Here is a 26,645-nt window from a genome sequence, read left to right on the forward strand (position 1 = left end):
ATTTGGGATCACTGATTTTATGAATCTTACTCTTTATGTTGGATACATAGTGATATATAAAATTTGATTGCATTTTCTTCCTTTTACATTTTTAATGAAACAAATCTGTAGCACTGTGGTATGTTGTACCCATATATATATATGTATAGATGCATTTGCTGTTTTGGGTGATGCAAGGTTACATCTTTTTTCCTTTTTAAGGAAAAAATTTGTAGCATTTCAATGTACACATGTATGTTGCACCGACATATCTGTATAGAGGCATATGCCTATTGTGATGCAAGTAGGAATTGGTGTAATGTTTGATACCATGAATAAGAATATTGTTAATCACCCGGTATGTTACAGAATAGGACTAGGTCATATTTATGCCCATATGTACTCTGTGTGTATCGAACACACAGATTGCAGAGCAATTCGTGAGTGGGGCCGGTAAAATGCCTTCTCGTTTCAGCCATGGTATTACTGTGTATGCAGCGGTGTCATAGACATCAACATCTGGGTTATCTAACCGGATGTGGCCACCGCAGCGGAAGTGATTCCCTGTCAGGGCCGAGATGCGCACCTCAGTACGCCGCAGCCTCTTGCCCCGGAAGTCGTGTACCGCGGCGGAAGCGGACATGACGTCATTAAGGGGCGAGGCAGTGTCAGCAGAGAACGCATCTAGGATGCGTCCAGGCCTCGATTTTTACGAATATTGGATGCGCTGTAGGATTGGCATTTCCCTGAAAGGTGGATACACTCCTCGGCTATGCAGAAAAATGATTACACAACACAAATTACAAAAATAAATCGTAGGTACACAGTAATCGTCACTTCCGGGATCGGGGAAGACCGGAAGTGCACTATTCGGCGCGAAAAAGGCACCACAAGCTCCCCCCCAAGGGGAGGAGTTATTACAAAGGGGCAATACCAGTCCTAATCTGTTAGGGTACATATAGGGAACAGTGTGCAGTGTGTCTGTGTCCTCTGTTGAAGTCGCACATGACGAAACGCGTCAGGACACAGGCACGCTGTTTCCCTGGTGGTCATCGAGGTCTTGGTCGAATTCCGAAACTTACCCATAAACCACATGGTCAGATCCTGTGTAAGGACGGTGAGCAGGCCATCACATCGTGATTACCATTTACAGGCTTGAATATTTCCATCTTGATGTAAGCAGATTGGATGTGGGGGTTTTTATGTGAAAGTGTGGGTACTAAATAAAGCTTCTTTGAAACGGTATCACACTATTGTGCCTCCTATCTTTCCTATCCTTTATGATTATGAGCTGATCCCTGACTGAGACTGGTAAGCGGAGTCCTTCTGGTGAGAGCAGAGGTGGTCCGGAGTTTCAAGGGTCCAAGCAACCAATGCTTACAGGCGCATTTTCATGTTATTTCTGGTGAGTGCCCACTCTTAAGGGGTCACTAATGGTGTGGTGAAGGCATATACCGGATTAAGTATTTCAGAACACCGGGAACACCGAATATTTGAGAAATAACTGACTTGTTTGAATAGAGACTGTTTTGGCGATATAACTCTCTTATATGAGGACTATATGATCAGGATATGTTGAATACATATTAAGCGCTGCTGAATGTGATTCATGCTGGACATTGCTGGTTTTAGTATTTATTACATTTTATTTTAGAGTATTTTCTTTTACAGTAGCTGCGATCAGAAAAAACTTTTATGATAGTTTATACCATGTCTTTTATGGTTATGTGGTTTTATTCTTAGATTTTAAGCGCTGGGCGAGTGTTTGACAAATCCGCTGTGTGTTTCAACCACTTTTATTACAATTTTTTTTTTTTTTTTTAATATCGCAAAAAATAAAAAGCGCAGAGGTGATCAAATACCACCAAAAGAAAGCTCTGTTTGTGGGAAAAAAAAAAAATTTGTTTGGGTACAACATTGCATGACTGCACAAGTGTCAGTTAAAATCACGCAGTGCCAAGTTGAAAAAAGGGGTCTGGTCTTTGAGCAGCCAAAACCTCCGGGACTTAAGTGGTTAATGAACGTGAGCTTGTCCACATTTGCTCCGGACAGGCGGCTGCAGTGCCCTGCCGTGCTAAATACACGTTCAGATAATACACTGGCTGCAGGGCAGGCCAGCACCTCCAAGGCATAAAGGGCAAGCTCAGGCCATATGCCCAATTTGGAGACCCAGAAGTTGAAGGGGGCAGGCCAGTCAGTCATTCAGTACGTCTAGGCATGTGCACACATACTGCTCCACCATGTTGGGGAAATGCTGCCTCCTGCCAAGATGTTCCATATCAGTTGGTGGTGCTGGTTGTTTGCGGCGTGTTGACAAAGCTTTTCCACATTTTGACCATGCTAACCCTGCCTTCTGGGGTGCTGGCGGTGCCCCGGCTGCGTTGGCTACCTCTTCCTCCTCCTCTGCCTTTGTCTTATGCTTCCACTGTTCCCCCGCTGTCAGGTGGAAATGCCACCAGCAGCACGTCTACCAGCGTGCTCTTGTACTCACGCATCTTTTTTCGATCACGCTCCAGTGAGGGAATTAATAACAGTATGTTGTCTTTGTAATGGGGATCCAGCAGCATGGCCACCCAGTAATCAGCACAAGTTACTATGTGGGAAACTGCGGTCGTTGCGGGGACACTGCAGCATGTAATCGCTCATGTGTGCCAGGCTGCCCAGAGTCAACGAAAAGCTGTCCTCTGTGGGAGGTGTATCGTCTGTGTCCTCTGTATTCTCCCAGCCACGCGCCAGTGATGGCCATGAGCTGCTCTGGGTGCTAACTTGCTGTGAACATGGTTCCTCCATCTCCTCCTCCACCTCGGCATCCTCCAGAACTGTGCCCTTGCTGGACAATTGTGTACCTGGCGTTTGTGGGTGCAGGAACCCACCCTCGGAGCCACTTGTGAATGACTGCCCTGAAAGCCTTGGAAATGATCCCTCTTCCTTCTCCTCCTGTGCCACATACTCTTCCATCATCGCCCAAATCGTTTTTTCAAGGAGGCATAGAAGTGGGATAGGAACGCTGAGAACGGCGTCATCGGCACTGGCCATGTTGGTGGAGTACTCAAAACAGCGCAACACGGCACACAGGGGCCCAGTTATTGGCGGTGAAGTGGTGCTGTTCCGCAGCGACTATCGCGTGCTGCAGCTGAAACTCAACTCCACTATCGCCTGCTGCTGCTCGCACAGTCTGGCCAGCATGTGCAAGGTGGAGTTCCACCTTGTGGGCACGTCACATATGAGGCAGTGAGCGGGAAGGCCGAAGTTACGCTGCAGCGCTGACAGGCGAGCAGCAGCAGGGTGAGAAAACCGAAAGTGCACACAGACGGCCCGCACTTTCTGCAGCAGCTCTGACATATTGGGGTAATTTTTAAGGAACCTCTGCACCACCAAATTCAGCACATGCGCCAGGCAAGGGATGTGCGTCAAACCGGCTATGCCCAGAGCTGCTACGAGATTTCACCCATTATCGCACATCACTAGGCCGAGCTTGAGGCTCACTGGCACCAACCACTCATGGGTCTGTTCAATGCCCCTCCACAACTCCTGCGTGGTGTAGGGTTTTTCTCCCAAACAGGCAAGTTTTAAAACTGCCTGCTGTCGTTTACCCCTGGCTGTGCTGAAGGTGTTACACCAGGGCTCGACAATTCCTAGGCGCCAGGTCGCATTGGCGACTAGAAACTTAGTCCGGGCGCCTAGGATTTCAGCCATCTGCTGTCAGGCATCGGGACGCCGCTCTATGATGCAGAGATTTGAAATCCCTGCGGCTCCTATCCATAATTCTCTGTGTCCTGACAAGGCATTTTAATTGGTCAGCATCGTCACATGGACGTCACTGACCAATCAGAACCGGCTGCCTCTTCTTCACTTTCAGCACATTCATAGGACGCACTGCTCGACTTCTGCCACTGTCAGCCCTCCTCGTTGCGGTCACCCGGCACATCAGGTAAGAGTGCTGGGTCCGCAGCTGAGCGGTGTGTGAGCAGGGCCGGACTTGGGGCCGCGAGAGGTTATATAATTACCAATGGTAATATGCAGCATGAGGGGGTTAATGTATTGCCACTGGTCACTAATGCATTAGTGACCAGTGTCAGAAAATGAACCCCTTTGTGCTGCATTAGTGGCATTAGTATCAGTGTTCATTAATATCAGTGTTCATTTATGCTGCAGCATGTAGGGGTTTATAAACACTGCCACTACTGCCACTAATGCAGCACAAAGGGGTTATTTTTCCGACACTGGTCACTAATGCATTAGTGACCAGTGCCAATACATTAACCCCCTTCATGCTGCATTTTACAAATACCATTGGTAATTAACCACTTGCCCACCTGCCGCAGTACATATACTGCAACAGGGCTGTAACTACAGGACCTGCAGTGTACCCATACATCACTGCCTGTTTCAGGCGCATGCCCTCATCCGTCAACTCCCCTGGGAGGGCTCTGTACAAAGGTAATGGTTGCTTTGTTTCTTCTCCCTACTAAGCAGGGAAAATAAATCAATCCGCAATAAAAATCAGCACACAATACATACATTGCACATTGTTATATACACTCTAGAAATGTGCTTTAAAATGCATAGACATGTGTGTGGGGGAGCAGAGCAGGCCATTTTCTGAGTGTATAGGAGGAAGGTGGAGGAGTGCCACACTTCTGGAGAATTCTTCTGTACACACCATAGAGCTGTACATATACACATCTGCCTGAGACTTTCACTCTCTCCCACCCTCTATCTCCCTCCCTCTCCCCCCCTCCCCTCTCTTTCCTTCTCTCTCTCTCTCACCCCCCCCCTCCCCTTCTTTCCCTTTTATTTCTTTCTCTCTGGGCGCGGGGCAGCTTTTTTTTTTAAAAACTGGCTCCTAACTTTTTTAGCTGGCTCCTAGATTCAAAGAAAATTTGTCAACCCCTGGTATAAATACACTGAAAGTAACCCTTTTATGGAAAGTAGACACGAATTTAGTAAAAGGCAAGGTGAGATTTTTATTTTTTTGTCACATTTTGTGGAAAATTAAGAAATTAAAATGTGTTTTCTTTGCACTTTTTTTTGGGACATAGTCACCAGAGCAGTACACAGTTACCACTGACAGTATGTAAAAAAAAAAAAAAAAAAAAATGCTTTTTTCATGATGAGCACTGTATAGGCAATCATTTTTACACTGTGCAGTACACAGTTACCACTGACAGTATGTAAAAAAAAAAATGCTTTTTTCATGATGAGCACTGTATAGGCAATCATTTTTACACTGTGAATGGCATCCATTCATGTGCCACTGTGTACTATTGGGATAGCAGTGATTGGCCACAGCTATCACATGGTACGTCTGCAGTCATTTGCCCTGTACCATGTGATCTCTGTGGCCAATCAGAGATCACAATGGATATGAACGACAAGCCATTGTTTAATTACAACTGACATTAAATCGCTGTGAAACCGATGTGTTTAGTCACAGCGACTACATGGTACAAGACTCTTTATCCTCTCCAACTAAGTCTCTGACCACCTCCCCTCCATCCCATCCTCTTTTCCAGGAGGTTAACCTGCGTGGGGGAAGGAAAGGATTACGTAAATGAAATACATGAGAGTCTCCCGCCTGAAATCATCATAGCAGCTTTCTCTTTGCTCTTGCCATAGTGAGGGACAGTAAAACAGATTGCGATGATGATCTGGCTATAAAGTGGAACTAAACCCTCCTCTCCTTAATAGCCAAGGAAGCAGACATGGTGCCGCACATGTAATTAGTTAGGACACCAGTCATTTGACTGCTTGACAGCTTAATTGAAAGCGGAAGTAGCTGTGAAAGTCATCATTCACAACATGCCTTAAAACGAAACTAAACCCTCCGCCCCATAACAGCCAAGGAAGCTTGCTTATCTACAGTTGCCATGGCGTTGAACAAGTGATCAGTTAAAAAAAATACATAAAATGGCTGATAAACTACATCATTGTGGCTTCAACAAAATGGCCACCGACACATTGCCAACGCATGGTGTATAAATATAGATCAGTTTAACCAATCCGGTAACCCTGAAGTCACATGATGTAACGCAACACGTGACCGGAAGTGATGCGAAACACCATGCAATGCTGAGTAGATGAACCACAATATGCGCAGTTTGATCATTTTAAATGTAACAGTCTTTTCAGTTACAATAAAAGGGTTGTCATTTACAATTTTACACTAGGAGAGGCATGCTTTGCTTTATCCTAATATGTTGCTGAGCGGATGCATCAGAGGTTTAAATGGACCACAGGCATTTTAAAAAGGGACCAGTCCAGTACCACATTATCCTGGGTAGTTATCTTTTGGAAGTGGAGATTACTGGAGTACCTTAGAAGTCCATTGAGCCTATTATTCAAGGCTTTTATAAGCTCTAAATGAGGTGAGAGTCCTGTGAGCACGGAATTGTTGCACAAAGGTGGAAGTACACTGTATTGAATAAACGCTGATGCTACCCAATTAGAAGAAAGGTGGTTGGCATTGATCACGTCTGAATTTCAAACTTTTTCATGAACTCACTGTATTCCCTATTCGTATTTGGCAATTTGCACTATTAATTGGGTTTTTCTAATGCGGAATCTATGTAATTATTTTTGCAGTACTGAATTGTTCTATAACCAAGGAAAGGAAAGAAGGGAGGCCCGTCTCCTCTACTCCAAGATATAGAATTGAACAGTTAGTTCAAAATTTCTCTCAACTTAAAAAGTACACAGGCAAAGTATTCATGGACCCTGGGACATTCCCCTAGCAATGAATGAGAAGGGTGGGCAACAACTAGGCAAACAAAACTGTGCCAACAGGCACAGGTTACACATTCACAAGGAAGAGCCTTAAAAAAATAAAAAAATTATGAACAAAAAGGACAGTATGGCAGCCTTCCACAACTGGGCTACTGAGGTCTGGTGCCAAAAGGCCCAGGAAACTACCCTCGAACAGGTGGAATGGGTATGTAAAAAGGATGAGGAGATCAGTCTATCCAATTGCCAGCTCTAGTGATCAGATTTCTAATCCACCTCAAGAAGTTTGTTGCTGACTCTGGAGACTAGGATGTCTGTATCAAGAGTCCAACATTTCTGACATATCAGATTGAGGATGTCTGGATGAAGGGGCCATTCCCCTAGATCGAAGCGATGGGGGCTGAGACAATCTACTCTCCAGTTTTCCACTCCTGGGATGTGGACTGCAGACATCACTGAAAAGCGAGTTTCTGTTGCTGAGATTATCTGACTTGCTAACTTCAAGGCTACATGACTTCTTGTGCCCCTTGGTGATTACACTAGGCCACAGCCTTGGCATTGTCTAACTGCACCTGGCTGGAATTTCCTCACAGAAGGAGGGGTTCCATTGTTATACAGCTAGGCAAACTGCTCAGGGCTCCAGGATGTTTAAGGGAACATGGCTTTCATCCAGCATGGAACATATGGTTTTCACTTTTCAGTAATAAGGAAAGAAAGACTTCTCTATTGAATGCAGACCATGAAATCCACCAATATAGGGAGTCCTTTGGCTGGACAGGAGCATGGGCAGGTCAGGAGAAGAACCATGCTTTTTCCAGGTCAACAGGATGTCTTGGGTATCTCTTAAATAAAACTAGGCAAATAGTACAGCTTTGAAGGAGGCTCCTGTGAGTCCTAGAACATTCATGGAGAATCTCATTGTGGGAGGTCTCTCTGATCTCCATGGGATATGTCCACGGCTGAAGAATTTAAAGAGAAGGATGGAAAACCGATTAAAAAAAATTGATTACCGAACCAAAAGCCTGGAGCATCGGAATTGTCCTGTGGACAATTGCTGACAGCTGAATGGGAGGGGAGTCCTTCAGGAGAATGTCCTCTAGATCAGTCCCTAGTGCCAATCTTTTTGGCACTGGGGACCGGCTGCGTGGAAGAAAATGCCTGCCAAGGAGAGAGAGGGGTTGGGGGGGGGAATTCAACTTAGACTTACCAGTAACTTGTTTTCCAATACTATTTCAGGACAGCACCTTGAGAGATGGCTCCTCCCTCTCACCAACAGGAAACACCCCATCCACCAGATTTTAAAAGGAGGCTTCTCCCACCATTCATCAGTTTGTAGAAGAGTACCTCCAGCCCATGCTGGAACACAAACAGATATGGTTAATCACAGCAACAAAAATTTAATACAATAGGGCGGGACTCCTGCTGTCCTGAAAGACTATTGGAAAACAAGTTACCGGTAAGTCTAACTTGAATTTTCCCTAAAACGTCTTTCAGGACAGCACCTTGAGAGGATTATCAAGACTTACTTAGTTTAGGGAGGGACCACAGCCTGAAGGACCTTTCTGCCAAAATCCTGATCCCCAGCTGCCAAAAGGTGCAACCTATAATGTCGTGCAAACAAAGTAGCTTGACCATGTAGCCGCCTTGCAGATCTGATCTGGAGTGGCACCAGCTTTCTCTGCCCATGTAGTGGCTAGAGCTAGTATAGTGAGCTCTAATCCCCTGCGTGGGAGACAATTTCATCTGGGAGTAATGCTCCGTACACACGTGCAGATTGTCGGCCGAAAAGAGGCTTGTTAGTATGATGCTTCCGACAGCGCACTTTCGGCCGAACAGAATCTGTCGTGCAAGCATTAAAATTTTTGTATGCCGACACCAGAACGGCAGATTGTTCGCCAGTCAGTACAGAATTCGGCCGACAGACAGCAGATTTGCAAGACTGGGCATGCTCAGAAAAGAAAAGACAAGGAAAGTTAACCATCACATGACATCACTTCTGCAGTCGGCTGTTGTTGGCCGACAAAATTCATGTGCAGTCTTTTGCAGTTTTCAACAGACACGACAGCCCTCGGACAAAAGACGGCCGATCGTTCGGCCGACGATCGGTACGTGTGTACGAGGCATAAGCCTCTAAAATAGCGGATCTAAGCCATCTGGCAATTGATCCTTTTGATGCCTGACAATCTTTTTTGTTGCCGGAAAAAAGAACAAAAAGAGAATTGGAGGATCTAAATTCTTTAGTAACCTCTAAGTAGTGCATTTCCACCTCTGGATGACAGACTGGACAATGAAGAAGCAAGTCCGGACGAAGAGGGAGCTGAAAAGCAGGTTTGGCTGTCAGTTGAAGGACAGTTGAAAACCAGACCCTTTTGGGCCAATATGGAGTGATCAGGATCACTGAGGCTCTTTCCGTCTGGATATTTCTCAGTTGGGAGGAAAGGCATACCCTAAACTGAACTTCCAGGGATGTGCTAGAGCAGTGGTCCTCAACTCCGGTCCTCAGGGCCTACCAACAGGCCAGATTTTAGGTATTACCTTGGGGAGATGCAGACTAGAGCACTGCAATCATTGAGCAGCAAATTATATCACCTGGGATGTATTTCAGTTATCTTGCAAACCTGGCCTGTTAGTGGGCCCTGAGGACCAGGGTTGAGGACCAGGGTGCTAGAGAACCCACTCCCAGAGAGTTGTCGTTTTTGTGGAGTGAGAAGTGGAATTTTGCGTTCTCTTGTTGCAAACCTGGATTCTGGATTTCCCCAAGTCTTGACTATCAACATAAAGACTTCTAGATTTAAGCTCCACTCTGCTTCTCGGATCTTCTGCCTGCTTAAGTAATCAGCCACATTGTTTAGTGTACCTTTAAGGTGGATTGCTGACAAGGAAAGCAACCGACTTTGCGCCCATTGCAGAATTTCTGTTGCCATTAACTGTAGGGTTTTGCTTCTTGTGCCCCTCTGCGTGTTTAGATATGCGTGGCTTTGTCTGATAGGACTTGTACACGAGTCCCCTGGAGGTTTTGAGAAAAGGCCGCTAGAGCCAGGCTGACTGCTTTCAACTCCTTCCAATTTGAGGATCTTGTTGTCTCCATCTGAGACCAAGCCCCCTGTGCCAGGTTTTGGTTCCAGTGGGCTCCCCACCCCCATCTGCTGGCATCCGTTGTTAATCTTTCGTCTACCGGGAAGGCCCAGGCCAATCCCGGTGATAAGATTATTTGGTTTCTCCACCACCAGAGGGTCCTCTTGACCTTGGTGGGGATTTTTACCTTCAAATCCAAAGGTCTCTGGATTGTGATCCTAGATTCTGAGGAGAAAATACTGTAGTGGTCGAAAATGCAGCCTTGCCCATTGGCTGGTATTGATGCAGTCAGGTTTCCTAGAACTGACATGATCTCTCTGATTGACCACCAATGATTTGTTTGTAGCCTTGCTACCATATTTTGAATCTTGACCCGTTTGTCTTCTGGTAAGAAAATTCTTTGTTCCACCGAGCATATCTGAAAACCTAGGAACTGAACCTCGCTGAGCCGGTGTGAGGTTCGACTTCTGGACATTAACTATCCCGCCCAGAGACTCTAGATGACCTCTGGCTTTGTGCAGATCCTCTTGAAGGTTTTCTTTGGAAGGGGCAAAGAAAAGTAGGTTGTCCAAGTATGGTACCACAGAGATCCCCTGAAGGCGGAGGGGCGCTAGGCACTCAGCCATCACTTTTGTAAAAATACGTGGGGCAGATGATAGGCTGAAAGGAAGGGCATTGAATTGAAGGTGAAGCATTTCCTTCCCCAGATTTACCGCCAATCTTAGGAACCTCTGTGAATGGGGTGCTATAGGAATATGCAGGTAGGCATCCCTTAAGTCTATTGATGCCATAAAGCATCCTTTGGTTAACAGGGTTCTGACTGTAAGAATCAAATCCATCCGAAACTTCTTGTACAAAACTGACCTGTTTAGTGGCTTCAGATTTAGGATGAGAAGGAAATCCCCCAATGGTTTCTTTATCAGAAATATGTGGGAATAAAACCGTTGATGTTGTTTCTCCACTGGTACTGGACAGACAACTCCCTGTCGTCTTAGGTCCTTTAGTAGGTCCATCATAGCCAGGGCTTTGGCTGCTTCTCTTGGGAGGTTTGTGACAAAGAACCTTTCGGGCGGTGTCTCCGAAAACTCGATCCTTGTAGCCTTGGGACAGCATATCTAGAATATAATGCTTTCTGTTATGGCTGCCCAGTAGGGGAGGAATTCCCTCAATCTTCCTCCCACCGGCAATGTCTTGTCATTGCGTTTTGCTGGTCGACACAGGAGGATGGAAGAGAGCACTTTTTCCCTTGGGTCTTTGCATTGACCAATTTCTCCTCTTCTCCTGGGGCCTGCTTTCCTGCTGAGCTTTTTGAGGTCGAAAAAGACTTTTAGTTGGCTGTTTTTTCTTAATGGGAAAAACTGAATTTTTGTAAAATCTTACCTGTAAAAATGGATTTTTGTAAAATCTTACCGTAAAATCCTTTTCTCTTAGCTCATTGACAGACGTAGTCCTCGGTGATACACCACCTTCGGGTTATGTTGCCTCCACAGGAGCAGGACTAGACAGGAAATTAAAAAGCTCTGGCCACACCCTAGGGGCAGTCCCAGAGGGTATATCCTCTCTCTCTCTGCCTCAGCAAATCAGTTATGTGAAAAAGCAGTCTTTAGAGATTTTAACCCAACCCAACTCAAAAACAGAGGGGCGGGGACTACGTCTGTCAATGAGCTAAGAGAAAAGGATTTTACGGTAAGATTTTACAAAAATCCATTTTTCTCTAGCGCTCATTGACAGACGTAGTCCTCGGTGATACACCACCTTCGGGACGTCCCAGAGCAGTATCACAAATGAGGGGTGGGAAAATGGAAATCAAATCCCAATCTAGAAGGCCCAACCGGTGCCAACTAGAAGTTTACAATGCTCATCCTTAATGATGAGACTCAACAAAAAAGAGAAAAAATTTTTTTTTTTTTTTTTTTTCAAACAGAAAAAAAAAACCCTCGAGGTAGACCACCGGTCTCCTCAAATTGCGGCCTGCAAAACCTTGCGGCCAAATGAGGCATCCGCCGATGCCGTCACATCAATTTTATAGAATTTTGTAAAGGTATGTACCGACGACCAGGTGGCCGCCTTACATACCTGGACCACTGACGCCTGATGGCGAAAGGCCCAGGAAGTACTGAGCGCTCGAGTGGAGTGCGCCCTAACAGGGAACGGAGGACTCTGACCCTTAATAGAATAAGCCTGTACCACCGTTTGTCTAATCCATTTGGCAATGGTCGCGGCAGATGCAGGCAAACCCTTTCTGGGGCCATCCGTGATCACAAAAAGTGAATCCGTCTTACGGAATGATTCCGTAGCTTTCAGGTATACCCTGATTGCCCGAACCACATCTAAGGAATGCAACGCATGTTCCCGATGATGCTTGGGCTGAGGACACAAGGAAGGTAGTACAATATCTTCATTCAGATGAAAATCTGAAACCACCTTAGGAAGAAAAGATGGCTTAGGATGAAGTACTACCTTATCCCTATGAATCACTAGGTATGGGGACTGGCATGATAATGCAGCCAGTTCTGACACCCTGCGAGCAGAAGTAATAGCCACCAAGAAGGCCACCTTCTGGGATAAAGTAAGCAAGGGAATCTCCCTGATGTTTTCAAAGGGAGGTTTCTGTAGAACCGACAAAACCAAATTAAGATCCCAGGGCGGTAAGGGCGCGCGGACTGGAGGAGCCAGGTGCCGCACCCCCTGGATGAAATTCCGCACCAAGGACTTGGTAGCTAAAGGTTTCTGAAAGAAGATTGCTAATGCTGAAACTTGACCCTTGATGGTGCTCAAGGCTAGCTTCTGCTCAACCCCTTGTTGCAAAAAGGCCAATATTCGAGTCACCGAATAGGTACGTGGAGGAAATCCTAAAGATTCGCACCACGCAATATAAGTCTTCCATGTGTGATAATAGACCTTGCTGGAAGTCGCTTTCCTTGCTTTAATAAGGGTAGGAATGACTGAAGTAGACAAACCTCTGTCCTTCAGTACTTGGGTCTCAATGGCCAGGCCATTAAACCCAGCGACTGTAAAGCATGATGGTAAATTGGTCCTTGAGACCACAGACACTCCCTGAGACGAAGTTTCCACGGAACGTCTGCGACTAGCATGTCCAAGTCGGCCAGGCCGGCTTGAGGAGGCCAGCCTAGAATTTCTAGGACCACTGGCGCTGATAGAATCTGAACCAGGCGTCCCTAGAGGTATCTGGCCCCGACCATCCGAGAAAGTCTGGTCGTTTTCTGTTCCCACACATTTATCAGATACCTGATTGTTATCAGGAAGGGTGATCTTTTCTGGTTGAACCTCAGGGACCGAAGTCACCCGACTAGAGGCTACTTGGCCTATCTGGTCAACCAGATCCGATTCCTGTGAGGTATAGGGACTAATCTTAGGAAAAGGTAAAGGAAAAGATCTATTCAGGGAACGGTAACTACCGCTTCCTGTAGTACTTAAATGTTGGAAGGGAAGAATCGCACCGGTAGTAGTGGTTGAAGCTCGATCTAATGTCCTGAATACCGGTGAAAACGTCCCCCCACCCTGAAACCGGGTGGGGGCGCACCTTCAGGCTGTGTACTCCTTTGCTTCGGGTTTGGCTGGGTTGGTCCTCTGCTTGTCCGACCAGCCCTTCTTGAACCCTCCTGGAGGAGTCTTGCCTTTCCCGCTAGTACCAGCCGGGCGCCCTTTATGGGCGGTAAAGAAAGGTCCTCGCTTGTTGCGAGGTCCCTTAGCTTTAGCAGCCTGTGGCAAAAAATTGCTCTTGCCCCCAGTGGCATCCTTGATGATTTCATCTAGGTTGGCCCCAAATAGACGATTCCCCTGAAAAGGGAGATTTGTCAAGGTCTTTTTGGAACCTAGGTCAGCTGACCAGCATTTTAACCACAGCACACGTCTGAGGATCACCGCTGACATAGATGCATGCCCTAATAAGGGAGTAGTGTCCAAGGCTGCGTCACAGATAAACTGTAGCCCTTGTATAATCTGTTCCATCAAATCAGATGTCTCCTGGGGAATATCTTTTCCCCTAAGGTCTTGGCGTACCATTTTCGCCCATTCCGTAAGTGTCTGGGAAACTAGACCAATAACAATTACTGGTCTAAATGCTGACCCTATCAGAGAGAAGATGGTGCGGGACTCTGCTTCCATCTTTCGATCCACCGGATCCTTAAAGGATGAAGTGTCCTCCACTGGGATAACCGTGGCTTTATTCAGCCTGGAAATAGGTGGATCCACCACTGGTGGTACCGTCCATTTCTTAATGATGGATTCCTCAAACGGATAGCGTCTAGCAATACGCTTGGAAATAGTAAAGGTACTTTTAGAATGCTCCCATTCTCCTTTAATCTGATTACCGAAACATTTGGGTACAGGAAAAACCTTCACCGTTTTGATGGGCTTATTAGTACCAAAAGGAATCTCTGTTTCAGTTGCCTCTGCCGGTAAAGCCTCAAGTTTTAAGGTTTCCTGCACTGCCACAACTAGTGCGTCCACCAATGCTTCTTCCTGAATTATAGCAGGAGAAGAAGCGTCCTCCTCACTGTCTGAGGGGGCTTTACCTGGGATAACAGCCTTTGCAGAGGAACCTGCAACTGCAGTGACCATCTCTGAATCAGAGTCAGAGGTGTCAGATAGTATAGGGGTAGGCGGGGGTCGCTTCCTTGACCCCCGTCCCTGACAGGCCGCCTCCACCCGAGCCACCATAGACTCCAAAATTGCTGTAAATGACTCTACACTCTGTGCACCGGCGGGTCCCGTGGCCCCCTCGAGGGAAACAGGTGGGGGAATATGTGTGGCAGGGTCCATGATAATTCCAGTCACTTCCTGGATAATATAATTCAAAAATAAAAAACTTTTTTTTTTTTTTTTTTCAGACCCCCAGCGCCACAAAAAGCCCCTTAGTGTTACCTGCTAGGGATCCCTATCGATCGAGAGAGAGAGAGAGATAGACCCCCAGGCTCACCACTTGATGCTCAGAGTTTAACTGCAACAGGTTACAGCGCTGTCTTGACAAACAGGAAGTCTTTTGGCTGGCTGCCCAGGAAGAAAGGAGGCGGCTCCGCCCCTCTGCACGCCTTCCGGCGCCTCCCCTAGCTCCACGAGGTGTTTGGATCACCTCAAACATGGCCGCCCCCATGCTGGAGACACGAGGCTACGCCAAAATGGCGGCTCGTGCGATCCAGCAAAAAAAAATGGCGGCGGCCTGTACTGAATAGCGGTGTGCTGCAGGGCACACAACACTCTCTCTGCATGGGGATTTGGCGTGGTTGGCGGTACCGGCCCTGGCGGACCGCATGGCCATTCGGGAGGCCTGCTAATAGCTGGAGATCTGATTAGGAAGGCAGTCTACATGTCCGTGGCTTCTGACTGGTAGGTAGCTTATTCTTATCACCGTAAGATTCCCAGAATGCCACAGATTATAATCTTTTTAACATGTATACAATTAGATTGTTAGCTCCCAAACCAAGCCTCCTGGCTTTTTGCACATAAAATCACACTCAAAGTAGGAGGATCTGTGTCATTTATAAGATAGAGAGGGACTCTATCTTACTATACAGAGAGGGGCCCGCGTTCACCACAAGACCCGTCAGGGGAAAAGGGGGAACATACTACTCACCATACCGGAACCAGGCGGGCACCAACTCCTGACAGTACCCCTCTCCACCGGGGCGGGAGGGCTGTCGACCGATATGGACGCCGTGACTCATGGTCTTTGGCGTTTCAGCGAGACGTTTAACTCGCGGGGTCAGTCCTTTAATGGGACTTTGTCGCGGCCGACCCAGCGCGGAGCTATGGCCTGCACGCGCTCGTAGGCTGAACTGGGGTGACCACCGGATCTCAACATCCAGCCCGTCGCCCAGTTCAGCTTTCTTGCTTGAAGATCTCACAGGAACACTGGAGAAAAAAAGCTGTCTAAAAAATCCTTTAAGAAAAAAATCTTGCCAGGACCTAAGATCCCAGCAAGGTATCTAGGTCCTTACTCCTAACTAGACAGAAAATAACTGATTTGCTGAGGCAGAGAGAGAGAGAGGATATACCCTCTGGGACTGCCCCTAGGGTGTGGCCAGAGCTTTTTAATTTCCTGTCTAGTCCTGCTCCTGTGGAGGCAACATAACCCGAAGGTGGTGTATCACCGAGGACTACGTCTGTCAATGAGCGCTAGAGAAAATTCCTTTCTCTGAGTCCTCCGACAGTCGCCGCCTCTTCATATTCGTCACATATGGGGTATTAGACTTTGCTCCGAAGGAGTAGCTAGGCAACAGAATATGTTAACATTAAAGCTTTTAACATATCCCACCCTCAAGGGGTGGTCCCCTCAGTCAATACCCTCCTACTTCCTGCAACCATATCTCAGTTTTAGTGGAATAGCAGTAGAGTACACAACCAAACCCCAAAAGAGGGGCGGGGGCGGCGACTGTCGGAGGACTCAGAGAAAGGAATTTTACAGGTAAGATTTTACAAAAATTCCGTTTTCTCTTACGTCCTCCGACAGTCGCCGCCTCTTCATATTCGTCACATATGGGGACGTCCCAAAGCAGTGCAAACATGAGGGGTGGGAAACGCATCCGCGCCGAAAGGCAACGCAGTCTCCGCATCAAAGAAAGGAACCTTACCAAAGGAAGGAAACCAGCTGGGCAACAGAAAAAAACAAGTGCTCAACAGGAGCAACAACCCAGGAAAAGACAAATAACCAGGGGATACAAAACTTATCCCAACAGCCAGAGGTCCCCAACGAGGGACCCTAGGGAATTGCCGCACTAAGAACCTTGCGGCCAAAGGAAGCATCCGCCGATGCCTGAACATCTACTTTGTAGAATCTTGTGAAAGTGTGCACGGTCGACCAGGTCGCTGCCTTACACACCTGGGCTACAGAAGCCCCATGACGACAGGCCCAAGACGTACTCAAAGATCTAGTAGAGTGCGCCTTCACAGGCACAGGGGGAACCTTCCCCTGCAAAGCATAGGCCTGTTCAATGGTCTGCCTGATCCATTTGGCGATGGTAGAGGCCGAAGCCGCCATGCTCTTCCGAGGACCCTCTGGAAGAACAAACAAAGAGTCCGTCTTTCGAAAAAGACTCAGTCGATTTAAGGTAAACCCTTATCGCCCGAACAACATCCAGAGAATGCAATCTCACCTCCTTTGGATGTTTAGGCTTCGCGCACAGCGAAGGTAAGACAATATCCTCATCAAGATGGAATTCCGAAACTCGTTTCGGAAGAAAAGAAGGATTAGGTCGCAAGACCACCTTATCCAAATGAACAACCAGGTACGGCGACTTGCAGGACAAAGCTGCCAGCTCCGACACTCTGCGAGCCGAAGTGATCGCCACCAAAAATGCGACCTTTTTGGACAACATAGACAACGAGATCTCCCTGATCTGTTCAAAAGGAGCACGTTGCAACACAGACAGAACGAGATTCAAGTCCCAAGGGGGCAAAGGATCCCTCCTAGGAGGAACCAGATGCCGCACACCCTGAACAAAAGTGCCAACCAAGGAGTTGGAAGCCACGGGACGTTGAAACAGAACGGCCAGTGCAGACACCTGACCCTTTATCGTAGCCAGCGCCAAACGCTGATCAACACCCGTTTGAAGGAAAGACAGCACACGGGAAACCGAGTACGTGCGGGGTGAAAACCCCCTGGACTCACACCAGGCAAAATAGGCCTTCCAAGTACGGTAATAAACCTTCCCCGAGGAAGACTTCCTCGCGTTGATCAAAGTATGAACGACCTCTGGAGAGAGACCCTTCTCCTTCAGGACCTCGGTCTCAACAGCCAGGCCGTCAAAGCCAGCGTCTGTAAAGCAGGATGGTATATCGGTCCTTGAGACAGTAGATCGTCTCGAAGAGGCAGACGCCACGGGGCGTCGACCGCCAGATTCACAAGGTCTGCGTACCAGGACCGGCGAGGCCAGTCCGGTGCCACAAGAATCACCGTGCTGCGTTCCGAGTGTAACCTGCGAAGGAACCTGGACAGCAACTGAATCGGTGGAAACGCGTACATCAGCCTGTACTGATGCCACTAACGCGTCCGACGCGTCTGCCCGAGGGTCGCGCGTCCTTGCCACGAACCTTTTCACCTTGTTGTTGAGACGAGACGCGAACAGGTCCACATCTGGAAGACCCCACTTCGCGCACAACATCTGGAAGACCGCCGGGTGGAGAGACCATTCCCCCTGATCCAGGGTCTGGCGACTCAGATAGTCCGCCTGCCAGTTCTCCACCCCCGGAATGTGAACCGCCGTTATTGCCGGGACATGAGTCTCGGCCCAAGACAGAATGTCGGCCACTTCTCGAGCCGCTCGGGCACTCCTGGTGCCCCCTTGGTGGTTGATGTAGGCCACCGCCGTGGCATTGTCCGTCTGCACCCGAACCGGGCAGCCCTGCAGCCGGTCCGTCCAGCGATGAAGACAGAGACTTATCGCACGCAATTCCAGAATGTTGATCGGAAGGGAAGACTCCCCCTCCGACCAAGTTCCCTGGGCGGACAGAACGCCCAGAACACCACCCCAGCCCGACAGGCTGGCATCCGTGGTGATCAACGTCCACGAGACAGGACGAAACGACTTGCCCCCGGACACCAACGGGGACTGGAGCCACCACAGAAGGTTTCTTCTGGTGCGATGACTCAACGAGATTTGAAGATCCAGAGATTGAGGTCGCCCGTCCCACCTGGACAGGATCTCCGCTTGGAGACCCCGCGTGTGAAACTGGGCGAAGGGAATCGCCTCGAAGGCCGAGACCATCAATCCCAGACATCTCATGCACGTCCGCAGAGACGAGTGCGGAACGTCCCTGAGGGACCTGACTTCCTCCTGAAGAGTTCTGAGTTTGTCTTCCGGCAGGAAGACCTTCGCCTGCACCGAGTCCAGAATCATTCCCAGGTAGGGAAGACGAACCGACGGACTCAGTGTCGACTTTGGAAAATTTATCGTCCAACCAAACTCCTGCAGAGTTTGCATCGTGACAGACAGGTCCTTCTCCAGACCCTGGCTGGTCGCAGACCGAACCAGAATGTCGTCCAGATACCCCAGGACAGAAATGCCCTGGGCCCTCAATAATGCCAGAACCGGTGCAAGCACCTTGGTGAAGACCCGCGGAGCCGAGGCGAGACCAAAAGGCAACGCCACGAACTGGTAGTGATCCTCCGCAATGGCAAATCGAAGGAACCTCTGGTGACCCTTGAAAATGGGTATGTGAAGATACGCATCCTTCAAATCGATGGAGGCCATGAATTCCCCCGGAACCAGGGCAGCCACCACCGACCGCAGGGATTCCATGCGGAACTTGCGAACCCGCACAGAGCGGTTCAGAGCCTTCAAGTCCAGAATTGGACGAACCTTGCCCTCCTTTCTGGGCACGGTGAACAGATTGGAATAAAACCCCCGAAATCTGTTCCGATGAGGCACCGGAACCACCACTCCCTGAGCCCTCAGGTCCCGCACCGCCAGGTGCAGGTCCCGCAAACGCTCTGGAGACGGTTGAAGATTTGAGGGAAAAAATCTGCTCTTCGGCCGAGAGAGAAACTCGATCTTGTAACCAGATCGAACGATCTCCTGAACCCATCTGTCCCGCACACGGGCCAACCAGGGTTGAAGAAAACCGAGCAAGCGTCCCCCCACCCCAAAACTGGGTGAGGGCGCCCCTTCAGGCTGAACTGTTATGGGCTGCAGATCCGGATTGGCCGGACTTCTGTTTCCCAGACCAGGGCTTCTTCTGAGAGCCTTGACCTTTGAACGGCTTGCCCTTGTAGTGCGGCCGAAAGGCACGAAAGGACCCCTGAGGAGGCCGAAAATTAGCATGCTTCTTCCCAGAAGCCCCCTTAGCCTTGGGGAAATGGGGCAAGAGAGTGCTCTTACCCCCGGTGATCCCCTTAATCAACACATCCAAGGACTCCCCAAAAAGGCGAGACCCATCATAAGGCAGATTGGCTAAGGTCTTACGTGAAGATTGGTCCACCGACCAACATTTTAACCAAACCAGGCGGCGAGACAACACCGCCACGCTGTGCACACGTGCAGCCAATGGAACCAGGTCCAGGTCCGCATCACACAGATACATGACACCCTGGTGGATTTGATCCACCATATCCAGGGTCGCCGGCGAGGCCGAGTCGGCCACTAGGACACGCCTAAGCATCTGCGTCCAACTTGCGATCGCCTGGGCCGCCATGAGAGAAGCAAACAGAGCTTTAAGCTTAGAACCCGTAACAGAATAAGTATGACGGGCAAGAGACTCCAATCTCCTATCCGTGGCATCACGGAACACAGGTGAATCCTCTGCAGGAATCGCAGTGGCCTTGTTTAAAAACGCAATTGCGTGATCCACTGGGGGAGGCACACACCACCTTTCATCAGTGGAAGGCGAGAAAGGATAACGCAGCTTGAACCTACTTGGTACAGCAAAAGGTTTGTGCAGATTGCGCCATTGTTCCTTAACAGCGCGCTGAAAATCATCATTGTAGGGAAAGACCTGCGGCGTCCTGCGTTTTCTCTGCGTCCCATAGGCCGCCAAGGCAGCGGGGGGACACACTTCATCCTGCAAACGCAGTGTTTGCTTTATGGAAGCAATCAATTCATCCATGATTGCAAGCTCTTCAGGCGAGCTAGGGGGAGAATTATCAACTCCCTCAACTTCAGCCTCCACCTCGGACCCCACTAGATCTAGGGAGGAGCGGGACCCCGATAAGGAGGCCCCCGCCATAACAACCCCATCACCTTCACCCTCAGAATCAGAGGAAAGAGCAATTCTGGGTCTTTTAGTAGATTGAGCAGCCACCAGCATCTGCACCTGAGCAGCAAGGCCAGCCACAATAGTGGCTAAATCCCCCCCTGGGGGGGAAACAGCGGTCCCCTGGCTTTCCACCAAGGCGGTAGGAAATTTGCCCTCCTGAGAATCCATTGCCCCTGTAATGCCGGACAATAAAGGGTTAACTGCCCCTTTAAGCAAGCGCAGCCCACCGCACCACACAAGCACAATGAGACCCCCACAGGGAATATGCAAACTGAACACAGGCAATGGGTAGCAAGAACAGAAGGATAAAACCTGAGGAGACCCTCGCCGCTGCTGCTGCCTCGATCGGTGTTCCTGGAAAGAGGAAGTGATGCTGCCAGGGCGCTCTATGAAAGCCTATGGAGGCTACAAGAAAATGGCCGCCATGCATGTAAAACATGCGGCCGGAGCGAGTGTAGGCAAAATGGCGCCGTTTGGCGCCGAAACCGCCGCTCCACAGTGCAGTAATGCACACATGTCATCCATGCATAAGAACACATGTCAGATCGCCGCAGCGATCGCTGTATATGCCCAAACATGCCAAAAAAAACATGCCCCACAGCACACAGCTTTTCACACTGACCAGGCTGACACACACAGTGTCACACAGCTCCCCCCCCCCCCCCCTTGCAGCCCACAGCATGCAGCCGAGAGATAGGGAGACAAGCAGTGTGAATAGAGGCAGGTTACACAGTCCCAGACTGACACCCCCCCAGACAGACAGGTCCCCACATAGATACACTTACCTCTCAATGGCGTGGGGGACCCGCACAGGCGAACAAGCCGCTGCACATGAGGCAGGGAGAGTCGCAATTCAAGACGCACAAAATGGGGGTTAAGAAACCGCACAGCGTCCAGTGAGGTAGCCACCTCACCAATCATCCCTGCACCGAACAGGGATGGGTCGTTCACTGTGCCAGGAGCGTTACCTGGCTGAACGCTCGATGGCAGGCTGGGAAGCCACTGAACCACGACCTGCGACCAGGGGGATCAGCCCGAGACCCAGCCCGCATGATCCTCTTCATCAGAAGAACTAACTAACGCTGACAAAAATAACAGCTAAGTAAAGGTAGAGAGAAAACTCAAACAAAATTTCAAAAAGAAGAAAGAGTCTGGGGCAGAAAGCCCCAGCACAGGAAAAGCCAGCCACTCCTGACAAGCTAGACATTAAAACTGAGATATGGTTGCAGGAAGTAGGAGGGTATTGACTGAGGGGACCACCCCTTGAGGGTGGGATATGTTAAAGCTTTATTGTTAACATATTCTGTTGCCTAGCTACTCCTTCGGAGCAAAGTCTAATACCCCATATGTGACGAATATGAAGAGGCGGCGACTGTCGGAGGACGTAAGAGAAAAAAACTATTTGTCTGCTGTTCTGTCTAGAACAGAGTCCAACTTAGGACCGAATAGGAGATCCCCTTGGAATGGGAATCCACACAGCTTGTTCTTGGAAGCTGCATCTCCAGGCCAAGTCTTTAACCAAAGAGCTCTTCTGGCCAAGTTGGTTAATGCTGCAGACCTTGCCGTCATCTTCACTGACTCTGCTGAAGCATCTGCAATAAATGCAATAGCCGTGGAGAGAGTGGAGAAAGAATCCAGAATATCTTGCTTAGGGGAATCATGCGGTAATGTGTGCCTTTAACTGGCTAAGCCAGTACTCCAGATTCCTGGATACACAGGTTACTGCCATAGCAGGCTTAAGAATGCCCATGATGGATTGCCAGGATCTCTTGAGTTGCTGGTCCATCTTCTTATCCATGAGATCCCTCAAGACTCCCATGTCTTCAAATGCTAGGTCAGTTCACCTCAAAACCTGGGAGGAGGCTGCATCAATTTTCGGCACCTTGTTCCAGGGGGCCCCTGGGTCCTCATCAAAGGGAAACCGCCTCTTAAAGGCTTTAGGGAAGAAGATTTTCCTCTCTGGATCAGCCCACTCATTTCTGATAGCATCTGAGATGGTCTGATGCGCTGGAAAGATACAACCCTTCGGTTCGTCCAGGCCTGCATACATTTTATCATGCAGGGATAGTTCCTTCTGGTCTTCCTCTAAACCCAGGGTGATATAAACTGCCTTTAAAGAGGTTGTAAACTCGGTAAAATTTTTTTTTTTTTTTTTTTTTTTTACAACCTGAAAGAGAAATACATAATGAGCTAGTATCAGTTCATAATGAGCTAGCTCATTATGAAATACTTACCTTAGAACGAGCCCCCGCCGTGCCGTCCGCTCACCTCTATGACGGGCGACATGTCTAGTCGCCCGTCTTCCGGGATCGTGGCATCCGGCCATCTGATTGGCCGGAGCCGCGGTGACGTCACTCCCGTGCACGCGTGCGGGAGCCGACAGTCACGGCACGGGGCTCTGAAGGAACGGCACGAGCGGCCGTTCCTTCATAGCGCATGCGCCAGTGACGTCACTGGATGCATCGAAGGTAAATATCTCCTAAACGGTACATGTTTAGGAGATATTTACAGTACCTATAGGTAAGCCTTATCATAGGCTTACCTATAGGTACAACTTGCAGAGGAGGGTTTACTTCCTCTTTAAGAGACCATCTACCTGTTCCAAGGACAATTTATATTTAGAGGGCCTACTTTGTGCCCCTTCCTCCACTTCTTCCTCTGACTCCTCTTTAGAATGTGAGGGGGAATGACTTCCTTGGGTGGGAGGAACCACTTCTGTTTCCACCGAAGGAAAAAAACTGTGAGCCCTGAGAAGAGTGTGAGGCTAATGGCTGACTCAAGGCAGGATCCTGCAGGGATGACCGAAAGGATTGGATGGTAGCCAGTTCCTTTCTTACAGATGCGATTAAATCGCCACATACTGAAGATGCTTCTTTAACGAAGGCATTAATACATCCCTGGCAAAGTTTCTTTTTCCATAGTTCAGACAGCTTTGTTTTGCATGAGGGGCACTTCCTCTTAACAATTGTTTCAGAGCTTCTAGCCTGGAAGACATGAAAGAAAACATACACATTTTTTCTAATGAGTCAGCCTAATTCTCAGGGCCACCTAGGTGCACAGGAAGACATTACGGTAAGCCCCATATGCCCTGACAAGCCCCCAGCCACCGGGGGGGATAGGAAAAAAGGATAGAGAGAGACCCCACAGTAAAATAGGCAATAACACAGTTACCCCTTACCTGGGCCTTACTAGTGCCTGTCCCACTCGCTGTAGAAGCTGTATCCATTTTGCTTGGCAGCGGTATCACCGTGGCTTTTGGTACCGGTTCCGGAGACCAAAAGCGCACCTGCACTGGACCGGAACCGGAATAGGCACCAGCTTGCTCCTCCCCTCTTCCCCTGCGTCCGGTGGAAATGAGGCCGTGCGCCCCCTGCCGAGCGCCGCCACTGCCGGAAACCTCACTTCCGGCCGGACGAGCATCACTCCATCCGGGAAAGCGGCGGCAAATTTGAAAAAGTAGCGGTGGGTAAAAAAAAAGGACCGCACCGCCAGCCAGAAATGCCATCCAGGGGTTGCGCTCTGCGGGGTCCTGACTCACCTAGAACACTGAAGGGGAAGAAGGAGCCCATGCACTGCAGTCAGTCGCGTGAATGGGAGGAAGCAAGGTCTCCAATATAGGGTAAGGTGGACGCCGGAAGCCCGGTCTCTCAGGACAGCACCTTAAGAGCCCAGACTCCCAACACAGATGTATGCCCCCATAAGAAATAGACACACACACCCAATGCAGCTCGTTCCCCCCCCCCCCCCCCCACTTTCTCCTGTTAGAATTTCATTGATGGCAGCAGGAGCCAATAGCTCCCACTGCTGCCTCTGTCTTGTGAATAAAGGGAAAAAAGGAGGAGAGATCCACTATAGACGGGCACAGAGCTGGATCAAGTAAGGTAAAATACTTAAGAGGGTGGTGGGGGAATACAAATACTTTGCAACAATAAAGTTGCAAAGGTCTTTAGAGAGCCCTTTGCTTTACCCATCAAGAGATGTTTCTTGTGACACCTTGGTAATGAGAGACCTTTTTATAGGCCATCAGTTGAGAGTGAACAAGCTAATATAAATTTGCACTGACAAGGGGCATAATTGCTTTCCAATTACTGATAGATTTCAGCTGGTGTCTTGGTTTTTCCATGCCTTTTTGCACCTCCCTTTCTTCAGATGTTCAATACTTTTTCCCTGAGTCATTCCATTTTAATACACATAACTTAATTTCCGAATGTATTTGTTTTGGTTTCTTTGTATGTATGAATTGCATGGGTTGTGCCTGACGTGATGAGAATGTCATGTCCATAGCACCTTTAGAAATACATTTACCTAGAAAAATGGTGAAGTGTTCAATACGTATTTTACCCGCTGTATATACAGTGAAGAGGAGATCTGCTGCCATATTCTGAAGGACAACAGTATAGGAGGCGAGTGATTGTTAATGGGGCTTTAGTGGTAGATCAGGGTTTCAGTTTTCAGCAGCCCACTTGTCTGAGTGGACAGAGGTTAAACACCCAGTCATGTTAGTGGGTCTTCAGCATAAACTTTAGAGAACAACTTTCTTTCCCCCCATGAATTCCATCCTTATAATAAATACGGGGTGATAGATACAGAAATATATTTTATTTTGTGCAAAAAAAAATAAAAAAACTGATTAGGAATGATAGAAGAAAAAAAAAAACAAACACACACACACACACACACACACACACACACACACACAATTCAAAACATGCGACAGAAAAAAAAAAAAAAAAAATACAAACATAAACTTACCCCAAGTTCCATTAATTAAAGTAAAGCACAGTAAAAATGTAAAAGCCCATCCAAGGGTGTGTGACCCCAAGGTCATTTTGACAAATCTGCAGAAAAGAAAAACGAAACATAATTTAGTTGACCTGTATGTTTAGTTTTGCATTTGCTTTTATCAATAATATAAAACAAACTATTTAGTAAGACCCCGTTCACACTGGGGTGATCCGACTTGCTGGGGCGACCTCACAGGTCGCGGCGCGCAGCTCGCACCGCGACCTCGGAGCGGCCGGCACGGACTTCATAACATTGAAGTCAATGCAGGTCGCTCCAGGTCGCCCCAAAGAAGCTCCGGACCCTTTTTCTAAGTCGGAGCGACTTGTGTCGCTCCTATTAGAACGGGTCCACAGCTTCTCTATGGCAGGCGAAATGGTTATAAATAATCCATATACATTTACCTGTAAAAAACACAAACATGCAAGTCCAAAGGTTTAGGACATGAAAGGGAACAAATTCAGAAACTGACAATAGTGCAGAATGCACTCAAAAAATGCAGGTTCCTGGAATGTCTCACCAGTCTTGGATTTTCTACGTTGTAATACACCGATCTTGAACAAGCATAAAGGGTCTGTCCTGCATGCTTGCTTCAGGTCAGTAACGTACAGAAGCAGGATTACAGCCTTTGCGTCTGTATCTTCAACCATTTTCAGAGCAATTTTCACATTTTAGCTACAAAAATGCCCTTTTCCTGAGTATTAGGCTCCGTTCACATGTCAGCGTATGGATCGCGAGCAGAACCGCCGCAGTTCCGCCCGCGACCCGGAGATTATTGCAAATCGCGGGACGCCTGTGCGTTGCCCGTTGATTTGCAATAGCCCCCCAAACGCTGAGCGATGTTGCCGCAATTTCCGCCTGCCGAATCGCGGTAACATCGCGCAAAAAAAAAATCGCGGGACGCAATACGCTCCAAAGAAGCTCTTGTACTTTTTTGGGCGTAATGCGTCCCGCGATTTTTTTTGCGCGATTTTACCGCAATTCGGCGGGCGGAAATCGCGGCAACATCGCTCAGCGTTTGGGGGGCTATTGCAAATCAACGGGCAACGCACAGGCGTCCCGCGATTTGCAATAATCTCCAGATCGCGGGCGGAACCGCGGCGGTTCTGCCCGCGATCCATACGCTGACATGTGAACGGAGCCTGAATAATAATATTTTAAAACAAGCGTACTACAGATATCAAGTTCTTAGGCTATATAAGATGTGACTGAACATCCTGTAGTCCACACTACTCTACTTTATAGTACCCTGATACAAACTATACTTCACATAGCTACATACCAATAACCAGGGAGTTCCAGGTAACTGATGTCTAAGGCCAAGCACACCAACTGGTGTAGATACTAACCCATAATACATAGCTACAGCTTCA

The 26,645-nt window shown here is 48.5% G+C and overlaps 1 protein-coding gene across 1 annotated transcript in view; it reads right to left on the reverse strand.

Moving 5' to 3' along the window:
• LOC309548052 (C4b-binding protein-like) overlaps positions 1–25,324 on the reverse strand; it is a gene marked incomplete at its 3' end in the record, with an annotated part of 202,650 nt that extends 177,326 nt beyond the window's left edge. The window contains exon 1 of the mRNA XM_082248021.1: positions 25,243–25,324. Within this exon, the coding sequence (XP_082104147.1) occupies positions 25,243–25,318 (76 nt within the window). The 5' untranslated portion in view covers positions 25,319–25,324. The remainder of the gene's footprint in view (positions 1–25,242) is intronic.
• Positions 25,325–26,645: the final 1,321 nt, after the last annotated feature.

The sequence above is a fragment of the Pelophylax lessonae genome, assembly GCF_965119305.1.
Source record: "Pelophylax lessonae genome assembly, chromosome: 2".
NCBI classification, from domain to species: domain Eukaryota; kingdom Metazoa; phylum Chordata; class Amphibia; order Anura; family Ranidae; genus Pelophylax; species Pelophylax lessonae.